The sequence below is a fragment of the Narcine bancroftii genome, chromosome 10, assembly GCF_036971445.1.
Source record: "Narcine bancroftii isolate sNarBan1 chromosome 10, sNarBan1.hap1, whole genome shotgun sequence".
In the NCBI taxonomy this organism is placed as follows: domain Eukaryota; kingdom Metazoa; phylum Chordata; class Chondrichthyes; order Torpediniformes; family Narcinidae; genus Narcine; species Narcine bancroftii.
In genome coordinates, this window is record NC_091478.1 from 9,676,732 (window position 1) to 9,697,009 (window position 20,278).

At 41.4% G+C, this 20,278-nt stretch overlaps 1 protein-coding gene across 13 annotated transcripts in view; it reads left to right on the plus strand.

Annotated features, from left to right (window-relative positions):
- The window catches only part of cpxm2 (carboxypeptidase X (M14 family), member 2), a 172,389-nt gene that overhangs the window by 147,973 nt on the left and 4,138 nt on the right, over positions 1 to 20,278 (plus strand). For 3 of the 13 annotated variants that reach the window (XR_011345306.1, XM_069899754.1, XM_069899753.1), the window contains exons 14-15: positions 2,347 to 2,390; positions 4,591 to 4,678. The exons of 2 other annotated variants lie outside the window; for them this stretch is intronic. Coding sequence is in view for 6 of the 11 variants with exons in the window: in XM_069899754.1 (XP_069755855.1) it covers positions 2,347 to 2,390; positions 4,591 to 4,671 (125 nt within the window). In the remaining 5 variants the exon portion in view is untranslated. Of the gene's footprint in view, positions 1 to 2,346; positions 2,391 to 4,590; positions 4,679 to 4,714; positions 4,836 to 6,395; positions 6,445 to 16,796; positions 16,918 to 20,278 lie in introns of those variants that run through there. 8 more of the 13 variants (XR_011345309.1, XM_069899759.1, XM_069899758.1 and 5 more) reach the window with 6 other exon arrangements.

Genomic DNA, 20,278 nt, shown 5'->3' on the forward strand with positions numbered 1-20,278 from the left:
CTCTCTTAATTCCCTCCTTACTTCCTCTCTTCCCTTTCTTTCCCTTATTATTTCTTATCTATACTCTATATATTTTCCTTTAAATACGGATACACTCATGTACACACATATAGACACACACACACACACACACACACACACACACACACAAACACACAAATATATATATATAGATATATATATATATATCTATATATATATACACCCATGTACACACATACATATAGTTCATGGTCATTTTTGCTCTCATTACATGTCTTCATCTCTCTGTCTGTTTTGTAGTTGTTCTGCAAATTTCCATGCTTCCTCCGGATCCGAGATTAGTCTGTTTTGCTGCCCTGGAATAACTATTTTAAGTACCGCTGGGTACTTTAGCATAAATTTATATCCTTTTTTCCATAGGATCACTTTTGCTGTATTAAACTCCTTTCTCTTCTTCAAGAGTTCAAAACTTATGTCTGGATAGAAAAAAAATTTTTGACCTTTGTATTCCAGTGGCTTTTTGTCTTCTCTTATTTTCTTCGTTGCTTTCTCCAATATATTTTCTCTTGTTGTATATCTTAGGAATTTTACTAAAATGGATCTTGCTTTTTGTTGTGGCTGTGGTTTAGGGGCTAATGTTCTATGTGCCCTTTCTATTTCCATTTCTTCCTGTAATTCTGTTCTTCCTAGGACCCTGGGGATCCAATCTTTTATAAATTCTCTCATATTCTTGCCTTCTTCATCTTCCTTAAGGCCCACTATCTTTATATTATTTCTTCTATTATAATTTTCCATTATATCTATCTTCTGAGCTAACAGCTCTTGTCTCTTTAACTTTTTTATTAGATTCTTCTAATTTCTTTTTTAAGTCCTCTACTTCCATTTCTACAGCTGTTTCTCATTCTTCCACCTTGTCCACTCTTTTTCCTATATCTGACATGACCATCTCTAATCTATTCATTTTTTCTTCTGTACTTTTAATTCTTCTTTTTATTTCACTAAATTCTTGTGATTGCCATTCTTTTACTGATTCCATATACTCTTTAAAAAAAAATATCCATTGTCTTTCCTTTCCCTTCTTCTTCCATTTCTCTATGTTCTTCTTCTTCTTCCTCTGGGTTGGTCATCTGTTGTTTCCTTGTTTTCTTTTTACTCTCTTCATTCTTGTTCTCATTGTTTTCTATGTTCTCTTCCTGTTGTTGTGTTGTAGCTGTCATTCTCAGCTGTGGAGATCGACTCCTCAGCTGGTCCCCCCTCCTGTCAGTGTTTTTTTTTGTCATGCGCATCGCGCATGCGCGAGGAGTCGCACATGCACGGTTGCGCGCTTTTGCTTGGCTCCGCGAGCCATTTTTGTAGTCCTGAGCTCGGGACTTCGACTGACCTTAGGGAGCGGGCTTCTCTCTCCGCGGCGGGCCTCCTCGGACAGGTAAGGCCTTCACCTTCTTCTTCCGACGTCCTTTCTTCTTCTCTTCTTCCCGTTGCTTTCGACTTTTCTTTCTTCGCTGACATTTTCTTGCCACTTTATTTTAATTTTTATGTTTGTGCCTTTGTGTTTTCTGTGTTTTTTTTTAAACTTTTCCGGAGAGGGCTGGAGTTCCCCGACCAGCCACTGCTCCATCACGTGACTCTGTCTCCACCTGCCTTGATGTGCTGGGCAGTGATAATTAATAGTCCATACTAGTTCCAGCAAAAACCAGGCTTTTTAATATCTTCTTTAACCTTCACCATTGAGCCCACGTTGCCACAAACTCAGCTTCAGAAGGGCAGGTGCAAACTGGAGATGGTGCAAGTCTGGTTTGACCTGGGCTCAGGCCAGGCTACTACTATTGATCTACACTTCAGGCTCACACGTGATTTTCCTTCCTGTCCTATCTCTGATCTGGTCTGGTGTCATGAGGATGCGTGGGTTTGGTCCAGGACATTTATGCCACCACAATAGGACACAAGGAATTCCCCAGATAAAAACCATGTGTGGTCATTGGAAGATCAGGGCCTGTTGACAGTTCTTGTCTCAGCTTGAAGCATTTCTTTTCTTTTTTTTCTTTTGTTCCTCCATGGATATTTTATACTGCACAAATTCTTCCAAGTTTTCAATCAGCTTATTCAGAATCATACCTGAGCATCTGAAATGCCATGGTTTCTTGTGACTGGGGAAGAAGCAGGTGGTCCATGCAAGAAGCTCATAGACACATCGCCAGGACTTGAATATTGTGTCACATTCATTTTGTATTTCATTTATATATTATTAGATTGAATTGTAAGATCAGAATTTGGAAATTTGAGGGGACTAATTTTATATGCAATGTAAAACAAGTAACTTGCTCTGAACTGAACCCTCAACTTATTTTCAATCATGATCTATAGCTTCAGCGGCAGCTACTCAAAACCTGGGAACCTCCATCAGAGGGGTAAGTATTGCAAGAGTTGCCAAGGTGGCCGTTAGCCTCCACTTCCACATTTGGAGAAGTGTCCAAGAATTTTTTATCAGGTCCAATATTAGGATAACTCCAGATGAAATTTTCAGATAGGTTCCATCCACCAATATTTAGTCCTGTAAGCACTCTGTGAGTGAGACTGTTGGGTTTTCTATGAACAAGCCAGACTGAAAAGTGTTCAGCTCAGTCTCACTATCCAATGGGCGATCTTTACTATTTCCAATTGTCACCTACTTCTTAAACATTGAGCACATGATGGATGAAATCCTCCTGTGCCTGATGTTGATGCCCTGAAACGAATCAGACATTACTCTACATTGAATCACCATGAATTATGAACATTTTGAAGTAAGTGTAGTTAATATGGTAGTGCTTGTAAAGCAAATGTCCTCAGTGCTTAGAGCAATGAATTAAAACTGTCAGGCTTCACAATCACTATGACTTTTGGAATAAAAGAGTCAGTTTTTGTTGCCATCCACTTAAAATTTCATGAGAGGGCAAATGTGCCTCTGCTTTATATAAATATCGTAGAAACCAAACCACAACATGGGAGTTTTTGGAAAAGGATGTTTGTCAATCAAATAAAATTAAAAATTAAAGCAAATAAAGACAAGATAAGTGATTGCTGAGACACACAAGGGACACAGATACATAGCTTTGTATTTAAGAATTCTAATTGGGTAATTTATATTCCATATACACAAAACTTTAGCCATAGAGAGAGAATAAATCATTCTTGCCAATAAAATTAATATTGCAAAGACCCATTAAACCAACTTGAAAGACAAATGGATCATGGGAGAAATGGATATGACATACTAATTCTCACCAGTGATAGATGGAAATTATGTAAAATGATGTTGAAGGTTGCAATTTTATGGGACATTTTCTGGTCCAGGCATCAGTGGTCATGCCACCCAGATTCGATTTCTAGAGAGTAGTCCCAAAGTCCAGTACTGGAAAGGGCTTAAGTTGATAGTAGCATTTTCCACCAATTCCTTGGCAAGCTCCTGCTGTCATTGCACCAATACCCCCTCACCCCACCCCATGGAGTTCCAGAGGGTGCTGTTCTGCAGACTTCCCAGTCATGATTAGGAAAGCTGCTTGGTGTCTTGTGTCAAGTATTGCAGCCACATTAAAGAAATGGCTGCTGAACATTGTTGTTTAATTTAATTTAGTTTGTTTTAATGTATTTAATACTGTTTTTTTTGACAATTTAATTAAAACAATCTGTCATTTATTATTAATATTATTTTTATTCAAAAACTGTAAGCTTAAATAGTTTCAGAAGCTGAGGGAGTATGGCCTTCACCATCATCTGAACCCCTCAGTAAGTGCAGTCTGAAGAGGCTATGCAGCACATTATTCTGTGCTGGCTTAAATTCCATAACTTTTTTCTTAAATTATACTAACACCACTGCAACAGGCCAATTCGTCCCTATGACTCCATGCCGCCCAATTTAAACCACAATAACCTACACCCCCGGTATGCTTTTTGAAAGGTGGGAGGAAACTGGAGCCCCCGGAGAAAACCCATGCAGACACGGGGAGAATGTATAAACTCCTTACAGACAGCATGGCATTCAAACCCAGTTCCGGTCCCGATTGCTGGGGCTGTAAAAGGTGTTGCGCTAACTTGTGCTTAAAGGGCTGGCAGTGGAGATCCCAATGGAAAGAGAACGCGTGGTCCAATAGCATGGAGATCTCATTTTATGAATGGTAAAATCTTCTCACAGGATCTATCATAAAGGTGGTACTTCAGCTAATTCAGAGGAATTATTTTGATTTGTTCGTAAATGTAACACTTTACCAATAATTTCTATTTTTAGAAGTATGAAGTTTGAATATAATTAACAACTATTATTTTGATATATTCACTCACTTTATTAAACTGTTAGACTTTTTTTCCAAAATGGGATCCATCTTCCCCCTCATGGTTCAGGGGAAGATGTCAAATGATCACCTGGTTGTTGAAAGCCAAAGAGGTTTTCTGGTATTTCCAGCCTTTCAAATAAAACTATATTTTCAACAAAGCTTCTGATAAAACCCTATCATGAAAATCTCATTGTGCAGGTTCTCAACTGGGTTCTAAATTCTACATGTTATGTGAAAATTGCAGTCAGATTGTAACAAGTTTTTTGTTTTTACACTTAAATTATTGTATGATTTGCAGCAGGTTCCAACATTCTGTGTCTCAACCGGCAAAGAAATGCTAAGGGTAAAGTCTCATAATTGTTCTTTGCTTTACAATTAGCAATGAGGTGAGTTTTTAAAAATCATTGTTTACTTTGAACTAGAGCTGAACCTACACTGAAAAAATATACAGGAATCCCCAGGCAAAAATAACTCGGCATAGATATGGTAAAGATACATGGAAGACTGGAACAAATTAATTTGACGCAATAAAAACTTTCATTGTTTAACATTGATTTAATAAAATCCCAATAAATATTTTTGCAAATCCAAACAACATTGCCATATATTAAAAAATAGAATACAGTATCTAATTTTTCTTGATGCATACACAGAATCACTTTCAACATCACAGATGTAACATACATCATATTGTGTTAAACACTTTCCAGCCTGCATCTTGCTTGGCAGCTCACTTTTGTCCACCGTTTCAATGTGTCTTTCAGATGAACGCACTGTCACACCAGCATTCCAATGTTAGCAATAGATTCAGTTACCACAATCACAAACAGGCTTTCAAATGTATCGGTCACTATAAACAAGGTAATTTTTCAGCTGTGAGGGCTCAAAAACATTAAGCTGCGGCTATAACTTAGACAATCACTCAAGAAGCTCAGCTGTGGAGAAAAAGCAGCACCTTCACAAACAGAAATACAGTCGAATCTTTGTGACAATCACATGATCTTATTGGCCAAATAATGAGACAAAAACATTACTGTACATGAGCTGTGTTTGTCATAATCCTTTTAAATTTTTATTAAGATGTAAGTAACTTATGGAATTTAAAGCTGTACATAAAACATAGTGAAAGGAATCTCACAGGGATATTTGATTAAGCCTCAAAAAGTTCTGAATACAAGTTTTAATGGCAAAAGAAAATGTGTTTTCCAGTTTAAAAGAGAAAATCAATTACCATTAAATTCTCCTCCAGCAGCACATCGATAAACATACAAAACCTCCACTAGTCCTTATCGTCCATCTGCTTGTAAAGATTCCACAGGCACCATTCAAACTCAAGACTTCATAATTTGTCATTTTAATTTTATAGAGTTGCAACATGACTTTTTGACTCTTGAATTCAATCCCCCCACTAATGAAGCCTAACATCCCATAGACCTTCTTAACTATCCTACCAACCTGCGTGGCAACCTTAGAGATGTAGAGATTTGGACCCCAAGGTCCCTCTGTTCTTCCACACTGTTAAGTATCCGACCATTAACCTTGTACTCAGCTTTCAGGTTTAACCCTCCAAAATGCATCACCTCACACATTTCCAGATTGAATTCCATTGCCACGACTCTGCACCCTGTCCATTTCCTGTGGTAACTACAACAACCTTCAACACTATCTACAACTTCTCCAACCTTCATGTCATCCATGTTTTATTGGTTTATTTATTCAAGGGAAATGTGAAGTCATGGAATTGTTCTGAGACCCAGCATAGATTAGGTGGGCTGCGTGCCATCCTTCACTTTTGAGGAAAATATGAAATATAATATAGTTGGGTCACATTAGGTTGAAGTGCCAATGGTGCAGAAACAATTACTTAACATTGGGAAAGTATTCAAATCACACCAAGTCTAAGTACGGTTCAAGTTGCTTATTTGCCTGGAGATTGCTGAAAGAGAATTCAATATTGTTGTATAAACTGCAAGATTACATAATTGCCATGTTTAGTTGAAGGACACTCTGGATTGCTGTACAACTGTGGTCCATTTGTAATTTGGGCAGGTTAGCTATTTTGCAATGCCTTTGTGTTGTACTAATCCATTACTCCTTCCACAGCAAGCTAAACCGTCAGAGGAAGGTGCCGAGATAGTAGAACTAAAAACAAGTAAGAGCTGGAAATAAATAGTTCAGAGGAAAATATGTCATGCTAGTCTTCTAACTCTATTTTTGTTTCCTGCTGATATGTAAAATAATATTCCCACAATGAGATTTTTAAAATTGTACATTTAAATTAGGCTTTGAGGTGAGGTGTGTTTTTCACCCAAACTCGTGATAGCATTGACTCATGTCAGGTCGTTATGCTCTGATTGTTCAGTGGGGTTAATTTACAAATTCCAATCCAGTGTGTAATATTAGTCAATTATCGCACAGAATTGCAAATCTGCTGCTTGCCTCAGAAAAAATTCACTTGATATCATGTTTATTATATTATCAATAACATTAAGAATAATTGAATAATAAAATAAAGTAACGTGCAGAACTTCTATCTATACTCCTCAATCAAATAAAATCTCCAAATGTAAATTATACATGAGAAATGTAGTCAGCAAATTTGGTTCCTTATTCATCTAATATAATCCAATTAATCACAGAATAATAACATTTATTGCAACTGAATATCTCTGTCGACTGGATATATTCCTTGATACAAAGTCAAGGACTCTTAATGACTCCGTTCTCTCGTCAGTCCACTTATGAAAACATAGGATCATAGACCAACCTTCACTGTTACACTATTAACTGGAAAAGACAGAGGAAAATGCTTGAGAGAACTAATTTAACAGCAAAATAGGAAATCCAATTCAATCTGCAGAGATCAGCACAGCAGCAGTTAACAGTTCTCAAAGTTCATTAGGGTGTCCAGCAGTTCTTGCCTTTTTCAGTGGCCTTGTTATATACTATTAGAAATAGTATCATTGGTAGTAGTGCATCTGTATTTTCAGTGATCTCTTGGAGCTTTCCAATTTCCACTAGGGAGTGGCAAGAAATTTTCCAAAGTTTTTTTTCCCTGAAATTGGTCATAGAATTTTTCTTTGGTTTTTCTCCTCCCCCAGGAGCCACACGACCAGCCTAGTAGGCAGAGAGGGGTAGTGTAGTGGTGAAAGAGAGTGAGATAGATAGGAGAAAGGGAGAGTGTGGATATGGAGCCCAGGACAGTGAAATGCTGGTTTGTTAGGGAAGTCGGTAATTGTCCTGATGACTACACATGTGAGGAGTGATCCAGCTCCTGACAAGCCATGTTAAGGCTTTGGAGCAGTAGTTGGAGAAACTCCAGGGCATTTGGGAGGCAGAAGGTGTGATAGATAGGAGTTAGAGGGACACTGTTACACCTAGGAGTCATGAACAGGCAGGTAGAGCAGGGCTCCCTGGTGGGCGTCCCCCTGAAAAAACAAGTATACTGTTTTGGATATTGTTGAGGGGTGTTAGGTCTGCTTTGTTCATGAATGAGTGAGTCAGACACCAGACTGAGTCAAAATCAAGGTTCTTTGTTCTTTATTACCGGATTGTAACACTTGCAACTAACAGTGTTAGTTGGAGAAGGCGCATTCTCCCGATATCAGCAAGTGGTGTTTTTTTATACCCCAGGATACGTACTTAGTAAATTATCATACCATGACATTGTCCAATGAATAAACTGTTGCTATCCTTCTCTGTTAGTCTGCTGCACATCATTCTTGTTAGTGCAAAGCTTATCTTGAGTGTACAAGGTCACATCTGCATTCTGTTACTCCTTAGTACTGGGTGACTCCTTCTCCAGTCCCATCTCATGATGTTTTTACCTTACGGGGGGGGGGGGGGAAATAACCTACCAGGTACAAGCCATAGCAATCAGGTCTCTGGCAGGAGTTTGGTGCTGTGGCTATGAAAGGAAGGGGTAAAATTAGGCGAGCTGTAGTGAATGGGGATTCCTTAGTTAGGAAGACAGATGACAGGTTCTGTGGAGGGGATCATGAATCCCAGATGGTATGTTGCCTTCCTGATGCCAGGAGCTGGTTCATATCAGATCGAATTTACAACATTCTTAGGTGGGAGGATGATCAACCAGATGTCGTGGTCCATGACCATTGGCCCATTGACATAGGTAGGAAGGGTGAGGAGGTCCTGCAAGGAGATTTCAGGAAGTTTGGCGCTAGGTTGAAAAAGAGGACCTCCAGGGTAGTGATCTCAGGATTGTTTCTTGTGCCACGAGCTGGAGAGTTTAGAAATAGGAGGATAAGGCAGCTTAATATGTGATTGGTGTCATGATGTAGGAGGGAGGGCTTCAGGTTTCTAGATCACTGGGCTCTGTTCCAGGGAAAGTGGGAACTGTACCGACGGGACGGATTGCATCTGAACTGAAAGGGGATTAATATCCTTGCGGGTAGATTTGTTAGTGTTGTCCCGATGGGTCTAAACTAGATTTCCAGATGAATCTTGACCAGACGGGTTTAAACTAGATTTGCAGGATCAATCTTGTCGTGATGGGTTTAAACTAGATTTACAAGAACCAGAATGTTAGAGCAGTTAGTAAGAAGCAGGAGGATAAAGGACATATGAGAACTGCATGCATAGACAGAAATCAAAGGTTTGTACTTGATGGGAATTTTCTCAAGTGTATTTATTTTAATGCAGGGAGTATTATCAGAAAGGATGACGAGGTTAGGGCACGGATTGACATGTGGGATTACAACATTATTACTATTAGTGAGACTTGGTTGCAGGAGGGGCAGGGCTGGCCTCTTAATGTTCCAGGATTCCATTGGCTCAGATGTGATAGAGGGGGAGGGATGAAAGGGGGAGGAGTGGCATTGCTTGTCAGGGAAAATATCTCAGCTGTGTGAAATCGGAACAGCCAGGAGGATTTGTCTACAGAAGCCATAAGGGTGGAGTTGAGGAATGGGATAGGTGAGACCACACTGATAGGGTGTACTATAGACCACCACCCAATAGTCAGAGAGAATTGGGTGAGCACATCTGGAGAGAGAGAGCAGACCAATGTAAGAAGAAGAAATTTGTAATAGTGGGACATTTTAACTTTCCAAATATTGATTTGGACTCCATACTATGAAAAGGCTGGATGGCTTGGAGTTTGTGAAATGTGTTCAGTAAAGTTTTCTAAATCAATGTATGGAGAACCAATGAGAGAGGATGCAATATTTGATCTCCTATTAAGGAACAAGACAGGTCAGGTGACAGATGTATGTGTTGACCATAATGTCACTAGCTTGAAGTTGATTGTGAAAAGAATAAGTCTGGTTCTTGAGTTGAGATTCTAAATTGGAGAAAGGCTAATTTTGTGGAAATGAGGAAGGATTAGGAGGAGTCGATTGGGATGTTGTTTTATGGCAAGGGTGTGGTAAGTAAATGGATGGTGTTCAGAGGTGAAAATTTGAGAGTGCAGAGTTTACTTGTTCCTGTTAGGATTAAAGTTAACAGGTATAAGGAACCCTGGTTTTCAAGGAATATTGGAGATCTTGTTAAGAAGAAGAGGCAGATGTACAGCAAGCATAGGCCACAAGAAATTAATGAGGTACTTGAAGACTACAGAAAATGCAAGAAAATACTCAAGCAGGAAATCAGGAAGGCAAAAAGAAGAAATGAAGTTGCTTTGGAAGATAATGTGAAGGTAAACCTGAAGGGTTTCTACAAGTATATTAAGAGTAAAAGGATAGTAAGGGACAATATTGGTCCCCTAGCGGATCAGAGTGGTCAACTATGTGTAGAGCCTCACCCAAGAGGGGAGATCCAAAACAGTTTTTTTTTTGCATTAGTATTTATTCAGGAAACTGGCATAGTGTAGAAGGAAGGGAAACAAACAGAAATGTCATGAAACATATGAAGTGTAAGGAGGAGGAAGTGATTGCTGCCTTACAGCAAAAAAAGGTAGATAAATCCTTTGGGCTGGATACGGTATTCCCCTGGACCTTGAGGGAGGTGAGTGTAGAAATTGCAGTGGCCCTGGCAAATATATTCAAAATGTCCGCCACAGATGAGGTGCCAGAGAATTGGAGGGTAGCTCATGTGGTGCTGTTGTTTAAAAAAGGCTCTAAAAATAAACCAGGTAAATATAGGCTGGTGTGCCTGATGTCAGTAGTGGGTAAATTATTGGAAAGAGTTTTGAGAGATAGGATATATAGGTATTTGGACACCCATGGGCTGATTAAGGACAGTCAGCATGGCATTATGCATTGTAGGTTGTTTTTAACAAACCTCGTAGCATCTTTTGAGGATGTTACCAAGAAGGTAGAAGAAGGAAAGGTTGTGGATGTTATCTACATGGACTTTAGTAAAGTCTTGGACGGTTCACATGGGAGGTTAGTTCAAAAGATTAAGACACAAGGAACTGATGAAGACATAAATTGGATTCGAAATTGGCTGTATGGGAGAAAATAGTAGTTGATGGTTGCTTCTCAGACTGGAGGCCTGAATGTTGGGGCCATTGTTGTTTGTTGATACAGATACATTGTTCCCTGAAGGTGCATCGCAGGTGGACAGGATTGTAAAGAAAGCTTTTGGCATCTTAGCCTTTATAAATCAAAGTATTGAGTAAAGGAGTTGGGATATTATGTTGAAATTGTTTAAGACATTGGTGAGGCCAAATTTGGAATATTGTGTGCAGTTCTGATTGCCTAGCTTCAGGAAGGGTATCAAGAAGATTGAGAGAATGCAGAGGAGATTTACTAGGATGTTGCCAGGTCTTCAGGAGTTTAGTAACAGGGAAAGAACATTATTCCTTGGCGTGAAGAAGAATGAGGGGTGATTTGTTAGAGATTTACAAGATTATGAGAGGTATAGACAGAGTGGATTCAAGTAGGTTTTTTCCACTTAGATTGGGGGAGATAAATGCGAGGGGTCGTAGTTTAAAGATGAAAGGGGAAAGGTTTAGGGGGAGCACTAGGAGAATGTTTTTCACTCGGACAGTGGAATGGGCTGCTGTCTGATGGGGTGAATGTGGACTCGATATTGAGTTTCAAAAATAGATTGGATAGATACATGGATGGGAGAGGTCGGGAGTTATGGAATGGGAGAAGGTCAATGTGGCTAGCAAAATGATGGTCAGCACTGACTAGAAGGGCCAGATGGCCTGTTTTCTGTCCTGTAGTGTTCTATGGTTCTATGGCATGTCAGATGCTGGATATTTCTGGCTCCATTCTCAACAATACAGGTATCCCATAAAAAAATATGTGGCAAATCTTGAAGTTGATGCAAAAAATTATCACTTTTAACCCTTGAATTAATATGCTGCTCAGTGAAATGACAGAAGATTGACTCGGGACTTTCAAAGCTAATGTAGTTGAGGAAAAATTGTAATTGGTCAATTGCTTTCCAAAGGATGACAAAACTTATTGGCTAAATTTTCAATGCTACTGCTGGTGTGCAATTTAAAAATGTCAATTCACATGACTGACACTGTGGACAAATCTTGTATTGCACTTTATTTCACATGAGGACAAATTTGCCGACACATGAGAGACTGGAATCTGGAACGTGAAATGGTCTGCTGGAGAATGATTTCTCTCAGAGGGAGAAAAAGAATGGTCATTGTTTCAATTCGGAACCCGTCCTTGATGAAGTGCTCTGACTTGAAGTGTTGACCATTCTTTGTCTTTCAAGGATACCCCTCAATCTACTGTGTCCCTCTAGCACAGTGGTTCCCAACCTTTTTCTTCCAACTCACATACCACTTTAAGTATTCCCTATGCCATACGTGCTTTGTGATTAGTAAGGGATTGCTTTGACTTGTTATGTGCACGGTTTCATTACTCCAAAGGAAATGGGCTGATGACAATTTTTCTCAAGCAAAGTATTTTGGTAACAATTGGGTCTAGAGCAGTGGTTCTCAACCTTCCCTTCCCACTCACATCCCACCTTAAGCAATCCCTTACTAATCACAGAGCACCAATAGCATAGGGATTACTTAAAGTGATATGAGTGGGAAGAAAAAGATTGGGAACCACTGGTCTAGCAGATCGCTTTACAATCAAGTTTGTGGAAGTTATTGCATCTCAATGAAGGCAATTAATTGCACAGATGTCTTTAGGTTGAATATTGTAAGGGACAACAAGTTCCTCTTTCAATCATTTTGCTTTAATCCTTTGACTACAGTAAGATTTATGGAATCTTTATTAAAATATCACGGTTTTATTGCAGTGACATAAATTATGAAGCCAGTAAAGAATGGCAGCTGTTTTCTTCTGACTTTTACCTTCATTTCAAGTGACCTCTATTCTTCATGACTTTTTAAACATCTTTTGATTAGCTTACTCATTCCATCTGATTGAAAGGCACTGCTATTGATGTTTCTGCCCAGGTGAGATTGTACATGCAAAATAATGTGTCCAATATCATTGGTTCTTCAGATCCTAGCCCCTTAAGTTTTAGTTGTAGCAAATTCATTTCACTTTCCAAAACCTTGCACTTTGAGATTTTAGGCTGTTATTGTTGGGGTATGAATAGGCGGAGTAAAATACTGTCATTGTGGTGAAGTTCTCTTTGCTTTCTATGCCAAAATGTTGTAAATGGGCACTTGTGCTACTCTTGCCATTGTTTATGGGAGCTCTTTTTCAAATTGATTCCTAATTTTCACCAGTAGTGCATGACAAAATTAGTTCTTCCTTAGCTGTGGAGTGTTAAAGATGCACATGCTAATTTCCCAGAGCAATTTTGAATCATTTTAAAAACAAAATAATTTGTGTATTTGCTACTAAATCCATCCTATGTCTGTCAATTTGGACAATGTAATTAACAGGAAGATAAATTCACAAGGAAAAATCGGTAACAGAAACCATCTGGGTCTGAAACTAAAGTGCAACATTGGAAAATCTTGATTACAAGTGGAAAGATTATGGGATGGATTTGCTTCCTTAAATTTAATTTGAGAGACTCAGCACTTGACATCTGAGTGCAGAACTGCAGGGACCCTTGTGTTTATAGAGGTGTTCCTCTCAGATGACTCTTTAAACTGAGCCAACATATTTTCTTTGGCTTGGCTTCGCAGACGAAGATTTATGGAGGGGTAAACGTCCACATCAGCTGCAGGTTCGTTTGTGGCTGACAAGTCCGATGCGGGACAGGCAGACACGGTTGCAAGGGAAAATTGGTGGGTTGGGTGTTGGGTTTTTCCTCCTTTGTCTTTTGTCAGTGAGGTGGGCTCTGCGGTCTTCTTCAAAGGAGGTTGCTGCCCGCCGAACTGTGAGGCGCCAAGATGCACAGTTTGAGGCGATATCAGCCCACTGGCGGTGGTCAATGTGGCAGGCACCAAGAGATTTCTTTAGGCAGTCCTTGTACCTCTTCTTTGGTGCAGCTCTGTCACGGTGGCCAGTGGAGAGCTCGCCATATAACACGATCTTGGGAAGGCGATGGTCCTGTATTCTGGAGACGTGACCTACCCAGCGCAGTTGGATCTTCAGTAGCGTGGATTCGATGCTGTCGGCCTCTGCCATCTCGAGTACTTCAATGTTAGGGATGAAGTTGCTCCAATGAATGTTGAGGGTGGAGAGGAGACAATGCTGGTGGAAGCGTTCTGGGAGCCGTAGGTGATGCCAGTAGAGGACCCATGATTCGGAGCCGAACAGGAGTGTGGGTATGACAACAGCTCTGTATACGCTAATCTTTGTGAGGTTTTTCCAGACTCTTTTGTGTTGTCTTCCAAAAGCGCTATTTGCCTTGGCGAGTCTGTTGTCTATCTCGTTGTCGATCCTTGCATCTGATGAAATGGTGCAGCCGAGATAGGTAAACTGGTTGACCGTTTTGAGTTTTGTGTGCCCGATGGAGATGTGGGGGGGCTGGTAGTCATGGTGGGGAGCTGGCTGATGGAGGACCTCAGTTTTCTTCAGGCTGACTTCCAGGCCAAACATTTTGGCAGTTTCTGCAAAACAGGACGTCAAGCGCTGAAGAGCTGGCTCTGAATGTGCAACTAAAGTGGCATCATCTGCAAAGAGTAGTTCACAGATAAGTTGCTCTTATTACACATTACATAAACATATTACATACAACATATTACGTAAACATAAAACATATTACGTAATATGCTGGCAAAGAAGCGAGCTGCCCACCAGGCTCACCTTGCAAAGCCGTCCTGGCCAGAGAAGAAACAAACCTTCCGTCGCGCATGCAGCCATCTTCAGCGCAATCTCCGGGAGATCCAAAATGAGTGGTGGACGAGCCTCGGCAAACGAACCCAGCTCAGCGTGGACATTGGCGACTTCAGGGGTTTTTACGAGGCTCTAAAGGATGTGTACGGCCCCTCACCCCAGGTCCAAAGCCCGCTGCGCAGCTCAGATGGCAAAGTCCTCCTCAGCGACAAGATCTCCATCCTCAACCGATGGTCAGAACACTTCCAATCTCTTTTCAGTGCCAACCGCTCAGTCCAAGAATCCGCCCTGCTCCAGCTTCCTCAACAGTCCCTAAGGCTAGAGCTGGATGAGGTCCTCACCCAGGAAGAGACATATAAGGCAATTGAACAACTGAAAAGTGGCAAAGCAGCAGGTATGGATGGAATCCACCCCCCCCCCCCCCCCCCCCCACCCAGAGGTCTGGAAGGCTGGCGGCAAAACTCTGCATGCCAAACTGCATGAGTTTTTCAAGCTCTGCTGGGACCAAGGAAAGCTGCCTCAGGACCTTCGTGATGCCATCATCATCACCCTGTACAAAAACAAAGGCGAGAAATCAGACTGCTCAAACTACAGGGGAATCACGCTGCTCTCTATTGCAGGAAAAATCTTCGCTAGGATTCTCCTAAATGGTATAATACCTAGCGTCGCCAAGAATGTTCTCCCAGAATCACAGTGTGGCTTTCGCGCAAACAGAGGAACTATTGACATGGTCTTTGCCCTCAGACAGCTCCAAGAAAAGTGCAGAGAACAAAACAAAGGACTCTACATTACCTTTGTTGACCTCGCCAAAGCCTTCGACACTGTGAGCAGGAAAGGACTTTGGCAAATACTAGAGCACCTCGGATGCCCCCACAGTTCCTCAACATGGTTATCCAACTGCACGAAAACCAACAAGGTCGGGTCAGATACAGCAATGAGCTATCTGAACCCTTCTCCATTAACAATGGCATGAAGCAAGGCTGCGTTCTCACACCAACCCTCTTTTCAATCTTCTTCAGCATGATGCTGAAACAAGCCATGATAGACCTAAAAAATGAAGACCCTGTTTACAACCGGTACCGCACGGATGGCAGTCTCTTCAATCTGAGGCGCCTGCAAGCTCACACCAAGACACAAGAGCAACTTGTCCGTGAACTACTCTTTGCAGACGATGCTGCTTTAGTTGCCCATTCAGAGCCAGCTCTTCAGCGCTTGACGTCCAGTTTTGCGGAAACGGCCAAAATGTTGGGCCTGGAAGTCAGCCTGAAGAAAACTGAGGTCCTCCATCAGCCAGCTCCCCACCATGACTACCAGCCCCCCCACATCTCCATCGGGCACACAAAACTCAAAACGGTCAACCAGTTTACCTATCTCGGCTGCACCATTTCATCGGATGCAAGGATCGACAACGAGATAGACAACAGACTCGCCAAGGCAAATAGCGCCTTTGGAAGACTACACAAAAGAGTCTGGAAAAAACAACCAACTGAAAAACCTCACAAAGATTAGCGTATACAGAGCCGTTGTCATACCCACACTCCTGTTCGGCTCCGAATCATGGGCCCTCTACCGGCATCACCTACAGCTCCTAGAACGCTTCCACCAGCGTTGTCTCCGCTCCACCATCAACATTCATTGGAGCGACTTCATCCCTAACATCGAAGTACTCAAGATGGCAGAGGCTGACAGCATCGAATCCACGCTGCTGAAGATCCAACTGCGCAGGGTTGGTCACGTCTCCAGAATGGAGGACCATCACCTTCCCAAGATCGTGTTATATGGCGAGCTCTCCACTGGCCACCGTGACAGAGGTGCACCAAAGAAGAGGTACAAGGACTGCCTAAAGAAATCTCTTGGTGCCTGCCACATTGACCACCACCAGTGGGCTGATCTCACCTCAAATCGTGCATCTTGGCGCCTCACAGTTCGGTGGGCAGCAACCTCCTTTGAAGAAGACCGCAGAGCCCACCTCACTGACAAAAGACAAAGGAGGAAAAACCCAACCCCAACCCACCAATTTCCCCTTGCAACCGTGTCTGCCTGTCCCACATCGGACTTGTCAGCCACAAACGAGCCTGCAGCTGACGTGGACATTACCCCTCCATAAATCTTTGTCCGCGAAGCCAAGAACATAAAAAGCTCTAGTTTGATGAAAATCTCAAATCCAATCCAATCCACCAAAAGGGGTAATCAAGCCAGTATCACGTGGTGTTTCAGGCATTTCCATACATATTGGCTTTTATATTTACATCAATAGCTATGCTTAAAAAATGTTTGATGGGCTGTAAAACATTTTTAGAAGAGCTGAGGTCTTATAAGTGCTGTTTAATCCATAGCTTTACTTCTTTCTTCCATTTATGTTGGTTACAAGCATTTGTTCCAGGGTTAGCTCAACATGAGGCTGAAAACTGCTGGAATCTGGATGTGAGAATGGGGGAAATTTGGCAGTGGGAAAACTGTTGTCCTGGGAGGTGGGTCAGAAGCCTCACTGACCCGCAGAGAAGGTGAGCAGCAGGAGAATAATGGAGCAGTGAGGGGAAGAATGGGATATTAAGAGGAAAAAAATGGAGTGGAATAGGAAAGGTGAGAGATCGAGAATAGGGAGGGTTCATCAGGGTGAGGGGTGAAGGGAGCTGAGAGGAAGGAGGAGTATATGGTCATTGCTTCCACATGTTTGCATCCACATAGATATGCGTGCTAAGTTCTCACAATAAAGCTGAGGGTCTAATCATCTTGCCCTCCTTGCTACTGAATCAAGTTCTCATTGTCTTATCTTTGTGGTAGCCAGCGGGCATCCTTCCCTCAAATTGTTGGAGTGAAAGAGAGTCACTTCTAAACCCAACACAAACCCCAGAACCATCAGAAGAAGAATGCTTGCCAACACAACCGTTAATCCCCTTTACTTTACCCAAACTAACAGAATCCATTTGAATTTGAAACAAGATTTGTGATTGCAAATGAACAGGTATCCCACACTAATCAATTACTAAAGCTGGAGTAATTCATTCTATTTTGTACCCAAAGTATTAGGTTAATGCCATTAATTTTTGGGAGCCAGAAATCCTAGTGTTTAGGAGGAGTTAATACATAATTAGTCCTGACTGTTCAGTTTAAACTTTCTCAATAGAGTGGAATTTTTCTTCCTCTTGATAAAATGTCATCAAAGTCAAATTGTTACAATACCCTGATGAAATAGGATTTTCGGAAAGGTCATCAATGTTATATGGTAGCTGATTCACTCTGCATAGACTCTGCCAGACCAGGCAAGTAACTTCAACATTTCTGTTCTTATTACTGTGCAATGTTACAAAGTGGAGAGCCTCAACTCATATAAGAAAAATAAATAATTCCAACCTGAATCTGATCTTTTTGATTTTTCAATTTGAATTAAATAATTATTTTTCATTTCCATAAAGGTGGAAAAAATTCATTGTACCTGATATTTTCAACAGAAATAATCGCACAATACCAAAAGACTTTGGAGCAGGTTTAGCTATTCCGCCCATTGAGCCTGGTCTGCCTTTCAAATTATGGGTGACGTACTTTTCCTTTCAACACCATTCTCCTGCCTTCCCCCCATAACCTTTGAAGTCCGTACTACTCAAGAACCTATCAATTTCTGCGTTAAATATACCAATGACTTGACCTTCACAACCTTATACAGCAATGACTTCCACAGAATGACTATCTTCTGGCTGAAGAAACTTTTCTGCAACTCTGTTTTAAAGGGACGTCCCCTTACTGTGAGGGTGTGCCCTCTGTTTTAAAGGGACGTCCCCTTACTGTGAGGGTGAGCCCTCTGTTTTAAAGGGACGTCCCCTTACTGTGAGGGTGTGCCCTCTGTTTTAAAGGGACGTCCCCTTACTGTGAGGGTGTGCCCTCTGTTTTAAAGGAACGTCCCCTTACTGTGAGGGTGTGCCCTCTGTTTTAAAGGGACGTCCCCTTACTGTGAGGGTGTGCCCTCTGTTTTAAAGGGACGTCCCCTTACTGTGAGGGTGTGCCTTCTGTTTTAAAGGGACGTCCCCTTACTGTGAGGGTGTGCCCTCTGTTTTAAAGGGACGTCCCCTTACTGTGAGGGTGTGCCCTCTGTTTTAAAGGGACGTCCCCTTACTGTGAGAGTGTGCCCTCTGTTTTAAAGGGACGTCCCCTTACTGTGAGGGTGTGCCCTCTGTTTTAAAGGGACGTCCCCTTACTGTGAGGGTGTGCCCTCTGTTTTAAAGGGACGTCCCCTTACTGGGAGGGTGTGCCCTCTGGTCCTAGACTCTGCCACTAGTGGAAACGCCAGTGAAAAGAAAAGCATTTGCAATTTCACCACAGAGATTGTAAGTCTTTAAGTAACTAATTGCCGCAACATTTAATTACAACACCACCACGTTAATCCTATTCCTTTTGATGAATTTTGGGTCTATCATTTTTGCACTGTTGAACTATTGTTATAATAACCATATAACCAATTACAGTACAGAAACAAGCCAGTTGGCCCCTACTAGTCCGTGCTGAACATCTTCTTCTACCTAGTCTCACAGACCCGCATTTGGCCCATAACCCTCCACACCTCTCCCATCCATATACCTATCCAACTTTTCCTTGAATATTAACATCAATCTTGCTTCTACCACCACTGCCGGAAGTTCATTCCATAACCCCACCACCCTCTCCATGAAAAAAATTCTCCTCATGCTTCCCTTAAACTTTTCCCCTTTTACTCTCAATCCATGCCCTCTTGTTTGAATCTCCCCCATCTCAGTGGAAAAAGCTTGTCCACATTGACTCTATCTGTGCCCCTTATAATTTTGAATACCTCCATCAAATCACCCCTCAACCTTCTACGCTCCAGCCTGCTTAACCTTTCCCTGTAACTCAAACCCTGAAACCCCGGCAACATTCTTGTAAACCTCCTCTGCACTCTCTCTATACCATTTATATCCTTCCTGTAATTTGATGACCAAAACTACACACAATATTCCAAATATGGCCTCACTAATGCCTTATACAACTTCAACCTAACATCCCAACTCTTGTATTCAATATTCTGATTTATGAAAGCCAACATACTAAATGCCTTCTTAACCACCCTATCCACATGTGATTCAACTTTCAGAGAATTATGTACATGACTCCGAAATCCCTTTATTCCACTGCACTCCTCAATTGTCGACCATTATTTCTGTTGAAAATATCAGGTACAATGAATTTTTTCCACCTTTATGGAAATGAAAAATAATTATTTAATTCAAATTGAAAAATCAAAAAGATCAGATTCAGGTTAGAATTATTTTTCTTATATGAGTTGAGGTTCTCCACTTTGTAACATTGCACAGTAATAAGAACAGAAATGTTGAAGTTACTTGCCTGGTCTGGCAGAGTCTATGCAGAGTGAATCAGCTACCATATAACATAGGTAGGCCTATTTTGATTAGGCCTACCAAAATGTACCACCTCACACTTATTAGTATTAAACTCCATCTACCATCTTTCAGCCCACTCTTCTAACCCTGTAAGATTTGATAATCTTCCTCACTGTCGACAACACCTTTATATCATCTGCAAATTTCCTAATCCAATTTGCCACCCTATCATCTACATCATTAACATATATGACAAAGAGCAGTGGACCCAGTACCGATCCCTGAGGCACTCCACTTGTTACTGGCCTCCAATTCGACACAAAAAAAATTTCCACCACTACTCTCTGGCGTCTCTCATCCACCCACTGTTGAATCCATTTCACTATTCATCATTAATACCACGTCTCCAGAATGGAGGACCATCGCCTTCCCAAGATCGTGTTATATGGCGAGCTTTCCACTGGTGCACCAAAGAAAAGGTACAAGGACTGCCTAAAGAAATCTCTTGGTGCCTGCC